Here is a 15,280-nt window from a genome sequence, read left to right on the forward strand (position 1 = left end):
CAGCCAGGCTGCTAACCGATACCAACCTTAGACCCCACATCACACCAGTTCTCGCATCCCTTCATTCTCGCATCCCTTCATTGGCCCCATGTAAAGTATAGAACAGGCTTCAAGATGCTGCTTATCACATATAAAGCCCTAAAAGGTATTTCCCCTTTATTCATTTCCAAACCTTTGCATCCTTACTCCACCTCTAGGCCACTCAGATCTTCTGACCAGGGTCTCTTATCTATACCCCCACTCCCTCCGTGAATCCAAGGGTGACCGCTTTCGCCGTAAGGGCCCTGTCCCTCTGGAACAACCTCCCCGCTCTGTAAGATCAGCTGAGTTCGTAAACCGCTTTGGAAAAACCTTCTCGAACCCCATCTCTACCGACTTGCCTCCCCTGTACTGGGGCTGTAGTTTTTGTTTAAAAGCTGATAAGTTTGTTGCTTATTTTTTCTGTATCTGGGAGAAGCGGTTCGGATAATGGATGGGTGGCTGTATCTTGTGCAGCACTTTGAAACGTTGTTTTCGAAGGTTCTGTATAAATAAAACACTTACAGCAGAGTAATGTAAAAATAAAGGCCTCAAAAAGATTTTGATTTAGATTCAAGTTTAGAAGTCGGATTGAAAATAGACTTGCATATGAAGGCGACACCCCCGCCTTGTTTATTCACCCGAGCTACATGGGCATAAGTATAGTCAGGTGGGGAAGCTTCAAGGGGAGGAAAACATTTGGTTTCAGCCATGTTTCACATAACCCAATCATATCACAACTATGTTGAGGAATCAGATCATTTATTAGTAAGGCTTTGGTAGCCAGTGATCTGACATTTATGAAAACACATTGAAGCGTCTTGTTGTAGGGATCAGTAGTAGGCAGAACTTCAGAGCCACCAATCGATGAAATATTAATTGGAATTAGACACCTTGTGTGATTAGTTAACAATTTTGATGACCAACGCTTCGAGGGATATGTGGTCACTTTTGAGAACATTAGATGTGTGATTGTGTAGATTATTAGGTACTTAGCTGTACATTTCACCACCACCAGTGGTAGGAATGATTATTAGATTATTGTGAGTCACACATTTAGGAGAGGAGAGCTTGGGAGCAATACAGCGGGGTAGGGAGACGGTCTCAGTGTTACAGACCAAGCTGTCAGTCTGATAATCTATACTACGAGAAATTTGAAGGATACTAATATCCATCCATCATCCATTACCCTGCTCTCAGGGTGGCGGGGATGCTGGAGCCTATCCCAGCAGTCACTGGGCGGCAGGCGGGGAGACGCCCTGGACAGGCCGCCAGGCCAGCACAGGGCAGGATGATAGTTAGGATAGGATAATACTACTGCTACTACTACTACTAATTATTATTAATAGGATAATACTAATAATAGTTGCAAATTTTATGAGCTCACAGTTCCTTACCGGAGGCCACTATAATGGCATTTGGGCCTGTCAAACTGTTGGGTATAGCTAAAGAAAAGCATCATAACAGCCTTGCTCGATACTTGACGGACAGGAAGACACTCTTCACACATGGATCTGAGGGATCAAGCCAAGTACACAATCTTCATCAAAAGTGACCCGGACAGCCTTTTTCATTGGCTTCAAGTTGAACATTGATAGTTTTTTTCTTTAATGCCCCCCCCCCTTTTCTCCCCAATTGTATCCGGCCAATTACCCCACTCTCCCGAGCCATCCCGGTCTCTGCTCCACCCCCTCTGCCGATCCGGGGAGGGCTGGACACTACCACATGCCTCCTCCCATACATGTGGAGTCACCAGCCGCTTCTTTTCACCTGACAGTGAGGAGTTTCACCAGGGGGACGTAGCACATGGGAGGATCACGCTACTCCCCCCAGTTACTCCCCCCAAACAGGTGCCCCGACCAACCAGAGGAGGCGCTAGTGCAGCAACCAGGACACACACCCACATCCGGCTTCCCATCCGCAAACACAGCCAATTGTGTCTGTAGGGACGCCCGACCAAGCCGGAGGTAACAGGGATTCAAACCGGCGATCCCCGTGTTGGTAGGCGGTGGAATAGACCGCTACACCACCTGGACGCCCTGTTGTTTTGGGGGTTTTTTGGTTTTGTTTTTTTGTTTTTTACAAACTTTCAAGTGTTCAACAGTTACATGTGTTTGGTGGCATTGAGAGGAAAAGTCTGGTTGATGTGGTTGTATGTAGCATATGGTTGTGTGTAGCATGTGGTTGTATGTAGCATGTGGTTGTGTATAGCATGTGGTTGTATGTAGCATATGGTTGTGTGTAGCATGCGGTTGTGTGTAGCATGTGGTTGTGTGTAGCATGCGGTTGTGTGTAGCATGTGGTTGTGTGTAGCATGCGGTTGTGTGTAGCAGCATGCGGTTGTGTGTAGCATGTGGTTGTGTATAGCATGTGGTTGTGTGTAGCATGTGGTTGTTTGTAGCATATGGTTGTGTGTAGCATGTGGTTGCGTGTAGCATATGGTTGTGTGTAGCATGTGGTTGTGTGTAGCATGCGGTTGTGTGTAGCATGTGGTTGTGTGTAGCATATGGTTGTGTGTAGCATGTGGTTGCGTGTAGCATATGGTTGTGTGTAGCATATGGTTGTGTGTAGCATGCGGTTGTGTGTAGCATGCGGTTGTGTGTAGCATGCGGTTGTGTGTAGCATGTGGTTGTGTGTAGCATATGGTTGTGTGTAGCATGCGGTTGTGTGTAGCATGGCATTGGCATTAATCTCTGATTTCTTGCTCTTTTCAGATGAGGAGGAGCTGCTGATCGAACGCAGCGTCCGCACTGGTGTGATCGTCCCCACCGACCGCTGGCAGACCATTCCTCACGATGGGCCGGTGGCGCGCCTGGTCTACCGCATCCGGGTCCGCTGTGACGAGAACTACTACGGCAGCAAGTGCAATGAGCTGTGTGTCCCACGGGACGACTACTTCGGCCACTACCGCTGTGAGCCGCTGGGTAACCGGGTGTGCCTCGAGGGCTGGATGGGCCAGGCCTGCAGCACAGGTGAGAGCTCGTGTGTCCGGGGACTTGAGCCTGCGAGCGTAACAGCAGCCGTCCGGGATACTTCAGCTGCTGCCGGGGGGGGGAGCTTCACATAGGGTTCATGCAGGGTTTTTGTTGAAATTTCTCCCTACCGTCTTTACTGTGTGGAGCACTAGCGGGCGCTACTGAACACTGTTGAGTGTAAGCCACGTCAGCAGTATTAAAAGCATCACTGAGTGTCTGGTTCAGGGTGTCTGACTCGCTCTGAGGGTCTCCGTGACCCTCATACGTCTCTCGCATGTTTTTGACCAGATTTTATAAGCTTTGGGCGGCACGGTGGCGCAGTGGTTAGCGCGGTCACCTCACAGCAACAAGGTCATGGGTTCGAGCCCCGGGGTAGTCCAACCTTGGGGGTCGTCCCGGGTCGTCCTCTGTTTGGAGTTTGCATGTTCTCTCCGTGTCTGCGTGGGTTTCCTCCCACAGTCCAAAGACATGTAGGTCAGGTGGATCGGCCATGCTAAGTTGTCCCTAGGTGTGTGTGTGTGTGTGTCGGCCCTGTGTGATGGTCTGGCAGCCTGTCCAGGGTGTCCCCCTGCCTGCCACCCAGTGACTGCTGGGATAGGCTCCAGCATCCTTGCCAACCTGAGATCAGGATAATGGATGGATGGATGGATGGATGGATGGATGGATGGATGGATGGATGGATAATGGATGGATGGATGGATGGATGGATGGATGGATGGATGGATCAGCTTGGGATGTAACATGATGGAAGTCAGTGTAACAAGCAGTGTGTGTTGCTACCTGCTGTGTTAAACAAGTGTCCCAGTTAAGTGGGCTGTGTGGAGGTGCAGCAGGGTGGGCTACCTCCCTCCGGTGAGTGGGTGGGATGGGAGAGTGTAGGGGGCCTCGGTAAATCACCCAACTGACTTTAAAAGAGGAGGGGGGAGCTGGCGTTGATTTTTATTTTTTTGTATGTATAGACTATAAAGCCCCCCCCCCTCGAACCCTGGTCACTGAGGTGCCATGAATTCTCACATCTTCATGTGCTTGACTGAATGATGGCAAGCAAGTGAATTTGCCCCCCCCCCCCCGTCCCACCCCGTTGCCTTCACTTGGCTCTTTCAGCTCTGTCTATAATGCTCTACGCCAGTTCGAATCCCCCCGTTACCTCCGGTTTGCTCAGGCATCCCTACGGACACAATTGGCCGTGTCTGCAGGTGGGAAGCCGGATGTGGGTGTGTGTCCCGATCGCCGCACTAGCGCCTCCTCTGGTCGATCGGGGCGCCTGTTCGGGGGGGAGGGGGAACTGGGGGGGGTAGCGTGATCCTCCCATGCGCTACGTCCCCCCGGTGAAACTCCTCACTGTCGGGTGAGAAGAAGCGGCTGGCGACTCCACATGTATGGGAGGAGGCATGTGGTAGTCTGCAGCCCTCCCCGGACCAGCAGAGGGGGTGGAGCGGAGACCGGGGCGGCTCGGAAGGGTGGGGTAACCGGACAGCTGGGGAGAATGAGGGGGGGGAAATCCCAAAGCGATCAGAATGAAATGGTTTCTCTGTTGTCCTCTGCTTCCCTCCTCTCAGCGATCTGCAAGCAAGGCTGCAACCTGCTGCACGGGAGCTGCTCGCTGCCGGGCGAATGCAAGTATGGCCATCCTGTCTGTCTGCTGTCTCCCTGTCTGTCTGTCTGCTCTCTCCCTGTCTGTCTGTCTGCTCTCTCCCTGTCTGTCTGTCTGCTCTCTCCCTGTCTGTCTGTCTGCTCTCTCCCTGTCTGTCTGTCTGCTGTCTCCCTGTCTGTCTGCTGTCTCCCTGTCTGTCTGTCTGCTGTCTCCCTGTCTGTCTGTCTGCTGTCTCCCTGTCTGTCTGCTGTCTCCCTGTCTGTCTGCTGTCTCCCTGTCTGTCTGTCTGCTGTCTCCCTGTCTGTCTGTCTGCTGTCTCCCTGTCTGTCTGTCTGCTGTCTCCCTGTCTGTCTGTCTGCTGTCTCCCTGTCTGTCTGTCTGCTGTCTCCCTGTCTGTCTGTCTGCTGTCTCCCTGTCTGTCTGTCTGCTGTCTCCGTGTGTGTGTGTGTGTGTGTGTGTGTATTGGGGGGGAGGGGGGGTAATTTATCCTGCAGTTCATTTGAAAAGCACGGTTTCTTGCGTGCTTGTTCTTCCCTCTGAAAGTCTGGCTACGTGTCGGCCATCGGCGTGGAGAGGAAAAGATGGCGGCTGCGATGCTGTAGTTTCAGTGTACTGATGAGGTAACGCGTAAGGGAGGCGAGGAGCCAAGGAGGTGACAGGAAGTGAGCACATGCTGGGCGTTGGCAAGGAGAAATAAATCAGGTTTCGATGAGGGGTATCTCGGCATCTGTCAACCTCGTGCTCCCCTCGTGGACGCCCCCCGCCACGGTTCAGGAGAAACGTGATGCACTCCCCCCCCCCCCCCCCCCACTCGTATGTTTAGCTCCTCCAAATCCTCCACGGAGTACCGAGCAACCCCATAGGCTTTCCGCCCCCTCGGACAGCAGAGGGGTGAATTCGACCACCAAAAGACACGCCGGGTTGTGGTCGTGTCTGCTGTCCGTCCCCTCTCACCTCGTCTGTCCACATCACAGTCCCACCTGGAAACACGGGGGGGGGGGGTATCCTAATGTGTTGTGTACGTTTCCCAGGCAGGAAGTGACATTTAGATAAAGTGATGTTTGGGATGCCCCCCCCCCCTCGTGGCCAGAGCAGCATAGAGGGACGACCCGTGTATGGAAACGGACACACACGTTGTATTTGGCTCAGATACCAGTAGGCATTAGCCACCCCACTCCAGTAAGCAGACGCACAGCAAGTGGTTTTACTCAGCCGGGAGTCCCTGCTGCAGTCCTGACATGTTCACCCAGTCAGTCCCCCGGCGTAGTCCTCCTGTCGGCCTCAACCAGCAACATTCATCCGTCGTCTCACTTCATGCTCCCGCGCACATGAAATGACACGAAATATCGTTTCCCCCTGCCCACAGCAGTGACGCACAAAGACAAAAACATAGATCCAAACTAAAAAAAACTACAAAACTACTTGTATCCAACATACCCCCCCCCCCCCAAAAAATCACTGTCCAAGAGAGCGAATGCCAGGATGACCGCCAGAACTGCCGGTCTGCATGGGCTAGCAGTTAGCTTAGCCTGCCCCGCTTCCACGTCCTGTCAGACCGCCCTCGGTGTTTCCTGTTCAGGCGCAGCTCCAGGCAGGGCCGGGGTCCCTGGGCCATCCGGATGCAGCAGACCAGGCTGCCCCAGCCGATCCAGCGCCAGCTCTCCCAGCCAGACCCCCTCGACACACCTCCCCGCACTCTACACGACCACACTAAAAACACAGTCAAGGCTAGGCGAGGCTGCCGCCAGACCACCCTCGGTGTTACCAGAACTGCCGGTCTGCATGGGCTAGCAGTTAGCTTAGCCTGCCCCGCTTCCACGTCCTGTCAGACCGCTCTCGGTGTTTCCTGTTCAGGTGCAGCTCCAGGCAGGGCCGGGGTCCCTGGGCCATCCGGATGCAGCAGAACCAGGCTCCCCCAGCCGATCCAGCGCCAGCTCTCCCAGCCATCAAACTAAGACGTGGACAAAGCCTCTGCATGGACGGTACTGGGTGAGGCCGCTGCAAACCTAAGTTTGTGCCGCCATCGTCCCACACCTGTGCTGGGTGATGCTGCCGCAAATGTGAATTCGTGCCGCCGCCATCCCACACCGGAAGCGGAAGGTGTGTTAATCGGTTAAATCTGCTAATGTAATGACGGGCTGGAACGAGGACCGTCGTACACATGGCTCTCCATCACACGTAGTTGAGCATCACCGCCGTCCTTAAAGGCCGGGACAGGGTTTTGCATGGGCACATGTGGATGTCTCTGCACAGCAGTGAAAGGAAGAGTTTCTGGGTGACCGTCACTTTCAAGGCTCGCGGTGTTGCAGCCTGTCGGCCACATCCGCTACGCGGGGCGTTTAACCAACGCCTACGGCAGGGAGGGCTAACTGCTCGAGGGACAACGGCATAAAACCAAACGGTCCCAGAAGGAGCCGATGCAGTGTACACAGACACGCAACACAGGCCCAAACCCAACCCGGTGAGATGCCGAGGGGTTTACTCTCCGCATTGTTCTTTTGTTTATTTTGCTCGTTCCCGTTTCACGACTTCCCAGTCTGTTCCTGTGTGATTTGGTTTCGTAACTGTGACGCTGCCCTCTACGGGGAGACACGAGCACTGCGTTCAGGTCCGTAGACATGCGCCTAATGCAGCGCCCGTGCTGCATTAGGCGGATGTTTAAACACGAATCCAGCTTGACTCCACGAAAAGCTGCCTTCCTTCCACGACCGCGGGTTAAAAAGAAAACACGGCCGAAGCCCCGCAGGGCTTCTTTGTTATGATTAGTAGTTTATTTCCACGGTAAACAAACCGTATGTACGAGTATGGTAACACTTTAGTATGGGGAACGTAGTCACCATTAATTAGGTGCTTATTAGCATGCAAATTAACAACATATTGGCTCTTAATTGGTCATTATGACGTACTCATTAAGGCCTTATTCTTCATGGCCTTATTATACAACCAGTAAGCCATTAACTATGAGTTTTCCCTCTATAACCTCAGAAGTATTGCTTATTAGTAGTACCATCTCAATATGCGTTGCTTAGTATGGCCTTTATAAGGTGGTAGTACCACAAGAAGAGTTATTCTCCCTTACTGACACTTAATGAATATGCTCTGTTCTTACATAACAACACACAAAACTACAAGTGTTCATAGTGTTACGTTACTCTAAATTAAGTTTCTGTTACTTAGAATATGTTCCCCATTCTAAAGTGACATCTTGATCACTACTAATTAAGTTTTTGTTACTTAGAATATGTTCCCCATACTAAAGTGACATCCTGATCATTACTTATTCACTAGTAATGAAGTTTTTTTATGTTCCCCATACTAAAGTGTTACCACAAGTATTTCAGTTACAAATGACATGGATGTTAAACGGAGTACGATGGAAACGGAACAAACGCGACAAGACCAAAAATCAGTAAAAGGTAGGAGTGACATACTGAGAAAAGGAAAGAAAAGGGAAACAACATGCATGTGATGCGTGCAGCGCTTAAACGTTGACGGCCTTGCTTGTCAGCAGGTATTCTAACCAAATGCAGCCCAGTTATTTGCGTTTCATGTGATATTCCACTTCCGGTGTGGGAAGATGGCGGCGCGAGCTTTGCGGTGTATTTGTCCGCATCTGGGTTCGTGTCTTCGTCTGATGGCTGGGAGCGCTAGCGCGGGATCGGCCCGTGGACCCGTGGACCGCGGTTGTTGCCCGGGGCTGTGTCCGAAGAGGAAACGCCGAGGGCGGTCTGACAGGACGCAGGGCGGGCTAAGCTAACTGCTAGCCCATGCAGACCGGCAGTTCCCATAACCCCGAGGGCGGTCTGGCGGCGGCCTCGCCTGGCGTGGACTGTGTTTTCGGTGTGGTGCGGGGAGGTGTGTCGAGGGTGTCTGGCTGGGAGAGCCGGCGTCGGCTCAGCCAGGGGAGCCTGGTCTGTGGCGTCCGGAGGGCCCAGGGACCACGGCCCTGCCTGGAGCTACGTCCAAGTAGGAAGCGCCGAGGGAGCGGTCTGACAGGACGCGGGAGCGGGGCAGGCTAAGCTAACTGCTAGCCCATGCAGACCGGCAGTCATCCTGGCTGGCCTTCCCTCTCTTGGACAGTGAATTTATTTGTTTATTTATTTGTTTGTTTATTTGGGGGGGGGGGCATGTTGGTTATGTGATTTTGTAGTTTTTTCTTGTAGTTTGGATATATGAGTTCTTGTAGTTGGGATGTGTTGTTGTCTTGGTGCGGCACTGCTGCGGGCCGGGGGGGGGATGAGTTGCTGAGCCCTGATATTTTACTGTGGCACTTTCATGAGCCGGCAACGCCGTTAAACGCTCAATATGCGAGGGCGGCACCGCCCCCGTTCCAGCTGCTGTTCCTCCAGGGCTGCTTTTGCAGCTCGCTGGGCTTGTTCTGATGCCGTCGAGGGTTTGGCATTCCTGCAGATTGTGCTGACGAGCGGTGTAAAGCGCAAGGCACCGCTCTGAAGCTTTACAACCTCTGGCAACACACGAGGACCACTTCGTCGCTGCAGTCTTTGGAATTTAGTCGTGCACATGCCTGCTCTGCTTTGTGGTGATTGGAAATTGTCAACCTGCAACCGTCAGTGGTTGTTTGTGTACTCCTGAAATTAAAAGCACCTGCCTTGGATCGGCGGTTCGAATCCCCGTGTGAACTCCGGCTTGGTCGGGCGTCCCTGCAGACACAGTTGGCCGTGTATGCAGGTGGGAAGCCGGATGTGGGTATGTGTTCTGGTCGCTGCACTAGCGCCTCCTCTGGTCGATCGGGGGGGGGGGGACTGGGGGGAATAGCGTGATCCTCCCACGCTCTACGTCCCCCCCGGTGAAACGCCTCACCCACCGTCAGGTGAAAAGAAGCGGCGGCGACTCCACATGTCTGGGAGGAGACGTGGTAGTCTGCAGCCCTCCCCGGATCGGCAGAGGGGGGTGCAGCAGTGACCGGGACGGCTCGGAAGAGGGGGGTAATTGGCCAAGTGCAATTGGGGAGAGAAAATAAAAAACAAAAACAAAAGCACCCGCCTCTTTGGACGTCTTCTAGACATCCAGGTAGTGGTCTTAGTCATGGTCCGTGAGCGGCACGGTTGCCATACTGTCAAGTTAGTCCTGCGTGGCGGGAGAAACATGCCAAGTATGCCCCTCCCCCCTCCCCCCAACCCCACAGGATGATGGGGAGGTCGGACGTCCTTGACTCCCGGGGAGGCAGCGGCGACGGGCCACCGTGCCGAGCGGTGCCGACTGCGGGAGAGCGGAGGCTCAAAATAGCAGCCAATTGACAAGACAGCTGGCTCACCGGTGCCGCAGCACTGGGAATAGTGAAGTGCTGAAACGGCAGCGTGTGCGCACACACACACACACACACACACACACACACACACACACACACACACACACAGGAGTCCCCCGCTATTCACTCACACAACCAACATGCCAGCCCCACAACCCCCCTCACCCCAGCAGGGGGGCCGGGGAAGTATTCCTAACCCGCATGCACTGGCATGTCACCTTCTACTAGGATTAGTCGGCAGGAGGCCTCGGGGCAGATGGATGGACGGATGGATGGACGGATGGATGGATGGATGGATGGACGGATGGCTGGACGGATGGCTGGACGGATGGATGGATGGATGGCTGGATGGATGGATGGCTGGACGGATGGCTGGACGGATGGCTGGACGGATGGCTGGACGGATGGCTGGATGGATGGATGGATGGATGGATGGATGGATGGATGGATGGATGGATGGATGGATGGATGGATGGATGGACGGATGGATGGATGGATGGATGGATGGACGGATGGATGGACGGATGGATGGATGGATGGCTGGACGGATGGACGGATGGACGGATGGACGGATGGATGGATGGATGGATGGATGGACGGACGGATGGATGGATGGATGGATGGACGGATGGACGGATGGATGGCTGGACGGATGGATGGATGGATGGATGGACGGATGGACGGATGGATGGCTGGACGGATGGATGGATGGATGGATGGATGGCTGGACGGATGGATGGATGGATGGCTGGACGGATGGATGGATGGATGGATGGATGGACGGATGGATGGATGGATGGCTGGACGGACGGATGGCTGGACGGATGGATGGATGGCTGGATGGATGGATGGATGGATGGCTGGATGGATGGACGGACGGATGGATGGATGGATGGCTGGATGGACGGATGGATGGACGGACGGATGGACGGACGGACGGATGGATGGATGGATGGATGGATGGATGGATGGATGGATGGATGGCTGGATGGACGGATGGATGGACGGACGGATGGACGGACGGACGGATGGATGGATGGATGGATGGATGGATGGATGAGTAGTTGTTTAGTACTGCAGTTTTCCTGTTCTGCCGGGTATCTCCAGCGAGCACGTGGGGAGTTTTCAGACCTGGCACACCCGGTGACTATAATTAAAGGTAAATTCCACTTTTTTCAGTCTGGATCTTTGTTTCGTAGTATTTTTCATCGTTCCTGCAAAGCATGGCGGAGATTTCTGAACGCAGACGGGCACTTTGCCTCCCGGCGGCGTCAGCAGGACATACACGCAGGCTCAGTATTCCTCTTATTAGCAAGTGGACACCCAAGTTGAATTACTTTTTGGATTCATTAGCCGAAATTAAAAGTTGAAATGAATTAAATACCGGAACTACAGCTTGTGAAACGAACTACTTTGCTTGACCTACGTATGCTTATTATGCCTGTTATAAGGTGTGGGGGTTCCACGTGTGGCAGTGTCGACCAAAGAGATTTTGCATGCGCGCAGATAAGGTGAAGTATGGTAGCTAGATTCTGCAAGTGGATTTTTCCGGTATTACATGATTTTACTTTTATTTCCTGCTGATAAATGTTCAACTTTGTTTCGCTTGTAAATAAGAGGTTAACATAGCGGACTGAAGAGAGACCGGAGTCAGCTCATCTGGACACAACGTTTATCGAGAGACACGTTCCATCATCATCTAAGAGACCTCTTCAGTCTCACCTGACTGCAGGTACCCCCACCCTTATAGACAATACAGTGACTGCAGGTATCCCCACCCTTATAAACAATACAGTGACTGCAGGTGTCCCCACCCTTATAAACAATACAGTGACTGCAGGTACCCCCACCCTTATAGACAATACAGTGACTGCAGGTGTCCCCACCCTTATAAACAATACAGTGACTGCAGGTGTCCCCACCCTTATAAACAATACAGTGACTGCAGGTACCCCCACCCTTATAGACAATACAGTGACTGCAGGTATCCCCACCCCTATAAACAATACAGTGACTGCAGGTGTCCCCACCCTTATAGACAATACAGTGACTGCAGGTGTCCCCACCCTTATAAACAATACAGTGACTGCAGGTACCCCCACCCTTATAGACAATACAGTGACTGCAGGTACCCCCACCCTTATAGACAATACAGTGACTGCAGGTATCCCCACCCCTATAAACAATACAGTGACTGCAGGTGTCCCCACCCTTATAGACAATACAGTGACTGCAGGTGTCCCCACCCTTATAGACAATACAGTGACTGCAGGTACCCCCACCCTTACAGACAATACAGTGACTGCAGGTGTCCCCACCCTTACAGACAATACAGTGACTGCAGGTACCCCACCCTTATAGACAATACAGTGACTGCAGGTGTCCCCACCCTTATAGACAATGCATTGACTGCAGGTACCCCACCCTTACAGACAATTCAGTGACTGCAGGTACCCCACCCTTATCAACAATACAGTGACTGCAGGTGTCCCTACCCTTATAGACAATGCATTGACTGCAGGTGTCCCCACCCTTATAGACAATACATTGACTGCAGGTACCCCACCCTTACAGACAATTCAGTGACTGCAGGTATCCCCACCCTTATAGACAATACAGTGACTGCAGGTGTCCCCACCCTTATAGACAATACAGTGACTGCAGGTGTCCCTACCCTTATAGACAATGCATTGACTGCAGGTACCCCCACCCTTATCAACAATACAGTGACTGCAGGTACCCCCACCCTTATAACCAATACAGTGACTGCAGGTACCCCCACCCTTATAAACAACACAGTGACATAACGAACCAAATCAATGGCAGGTTTCATGTGCAAATATGGGTGTGACCGTTAAGTAGAGTGTCAGTGGTCATGTGTACTATTCACAGAGGGTTGGGGAGTAGCTGCAATCACAGCATTGTAAGATGGTGACAGATGTACTCTTAGCCCCCCCCCCACCACCACCACCTCGGTTCAGGGATGGTTGTTCCCTCTTCACATAGATGGCCTCTTTGACTCCCCGTTCAAACCAGCATTCCTCCCTATCAAGGATGTGCACATCCTCATCCCTGAAAGAGTGGCCACTGGTCTGTAGATGGTGTAGACTGTGTAGACTGTGGAGTCCTGGTCTGTAGATGGTGTAGACTGTGTAGATGGCGTAGACTGTGGAGTCCTGGCCTGACGTGTTATCTCTTCTGCGTTGTGCCATCCTCTTGGTCAGCATCTGTTTGGTTTCCCCGATATACAAATCACGACAATCCTCCTGGCAATTAACAGCTACACTATATTGCTCTGTTTGTGCTGAGGGACCTGATCCTTGGGGTGGGCCAACTTCTGGTGCGGCATCTTTTTGGGGTTTGAAAGCAACTGAGGCTAATACGTTTGGAAAATACACGTCTAGACCTTTCTGACACTCCCGCCACATATGGAATCACCACTGGTTGACACTTGGACAGCTGTGGTCCTTCTCCTCTCTTCAGTCGGCCAGTGCACTGTTTGTTTGGGCGACTCCCTAGCTTTGCCACTCTTTCAGTGATTATGATGTGCACATCCTTGATAGGGAGGAATGCTGGTTTGAACGGGGAGTCAGAGGCAGTAGCGTAGCGGTCGGTGTATTCCGTTGCCTACCAATTCGGGGATCGCCGGATCAAATCCCCTTGTTACCTCCGGCTTGGTTGAGCATCTGTACAGACACAATTGGCTGTGTCTGCAGGTGGGAAACCGGATGTGGGTATGTGTCCTGGTTGCTGCACTAGCGCCTCCTCTGGTTGGTTGGTGCGCCTGTTTAGGGGGGGAGAGGGAACTGGGGGGGAATAGCGTGATCCTTCCACGTGCTACGTCCCCCTGGCGAAATGCCTCACTGTCAGGTGAAAAGAAGCGGCTGGTGACTCCACATGTATGGGAGGAGGCATGTGGTAGTCTGCAGCCCTCCCTGGATCGGCAGAGGGGGTGGAGCAGCGCCCGGGACTGCTCGGAATAGTGGGGTAATTGGCCGGATACAATTGTGGAAAAAAAGGAGGGGAAGAGTCCGCGGTGGTGTAGCGGTCTAAGCATCGGCTTTGTGTCGATGCAGTTGTCCACTGGGGACCGGGGTTCACGCCTCGGTCTAGTCAGATCCGACTATCGCCGGATTCGGCGAAGCAGCGATAATTGGTAGCGCTGTCTTCGGGAGGGGGGCGGAGTCGGCTTGTGTTCGTCACATGAATGCGTCTCTGGGTGTGTCGGAAAAAGCAGTGGTTCGGCCTGGAGTCACCTTGTCACGAAAGTGGGGAGGCGTCTCCTTCGAGACTGTCGGCTGGAGAGATGCAGTTGGCGAACGCATGCAGTACGAGGGTGGGTGTTTGAATTAGAATAGGGATCGATTGGCCACTAAACTGGGAGAAAAAGGGAAAATCAGAAATGAATTTAAAAAAAAAAAAGGAGGAGAAAAATCAGAAAAAAAGGCAATTTATGTGAAGAGGGAACGATCATCCCTGAACTGGGGGGGGGGGGACTAAGAGTACATCTGTCACCATTTTACAATCCTGTGATTGCAGCATTCCCAAACCCTCTGTGGACAGTACACATGGCCTTTGAAACTCTAGTTAACGCTCACACCCATATGTGCATATGAAACTGGTCGTTGGTTTGGGTCATTATGCAGCTGTGTTGTTTATAAGGGTGGGGGTACCTGCAGTCAGTTGAGACTGAAGAGGTCACGTAGGGCCCAGACACACCAAACCGACTAGGGGTGATGAAGGCCATCTGTTGCATCGCCTCACGTCGCCTGCTGTCTGGGCCAAAAAGCAGCGCTTGAACACACCGCAAAGACTACAACCAATGGCCAACTAGCATGTACGTTCTGCACTGACTTGCTCAGCTGAACAGCCAATCAGAGTGATCTCTCTCACCGATGGGCTCCGCCCATTCAACATGCTGAATTGGCCCAAAAGCTGCCAACAGGGGTCCGACTAGTGCCAACAGTGTGGGACACATTGCAAAAACTAGGGTCACACGCTCACCGACGGCCCGACATTGGCCGTCGGCCTGGTGTGTCAGGGCTCTTAGATGATGATGAAACATGTCCAGATGAACTGACTCAACCTTCTTTGAGTTTTGTAACTGGATTATTCAGCATGCATCAAGACATGAACTGGATTTGTTTGGGGTCAGTTGGACCTGTACGTTGGTGTGTCCTACTTACGCTATGTGAAGGAAAGTGTTTGTCTGGGCTCGTCTCCAAAAACCTCCACAGTGAAGCGGGTACATAAAATACAATGACAGCCAGTAGGAATGATGAGAAATACTGTCACAATGAGACCCAAGGTGAAAAAACTGCAGTGTTCCTTTAACTACCCAGCAGAGAGAGGAAAGAAAGAAGAAGCAAGCCATGGGGGAGGCTGATGCTCCAGCGAACCACATGTGTAGTTTGCGCTACATGG

The 15,280-nt window shown here is 52.5% G+C and overlaps 1 protein-coding gene across 3 annotated transcripts in view; it reads left to right on the forward strand.

Moving 5' to 3' along the window:
- Positions 1-15,280, forward strand: part of jag2b (jagged canonical Notch ligand 2b) — a 116,018-nt gene that overhangs the window by 59,317 nt on the left and 41,421 nt on the right. For all 3 annotated transcript variants that reach the window (XM_056294397.1, XM_056294398.1, XM_056294399.1), the window contains exons 4-5: positions 2,733-2,990; positions 4,553-4,613. In XM_056294397.1, the coding sequence (XP_056150372.1) occupies positions 2,733-2,990; positions 4,553-4,613 (319 nt within the window). The remainder of the gene's footprint in view (positions 1-2,732; positions 2,991-4,552; positions 4,614-15,280) is intronic.

This window comes from Lampris incognitus, chromosome 15 (genome assembly GCF_029633865.1).
Source record: "Lampris incognitus isolate fLamInc1 chromosome 15, fLamInc1.hap2, whole genome shotgun sequence".
In the NCBI taxonomy this organism is placed as follows: domain Eukaryota; kingdom Metazoa; phylum Chordata; class Actinopteri; order Lampriformes; family Lampridae; genus Lampris; species Lampris incognitus.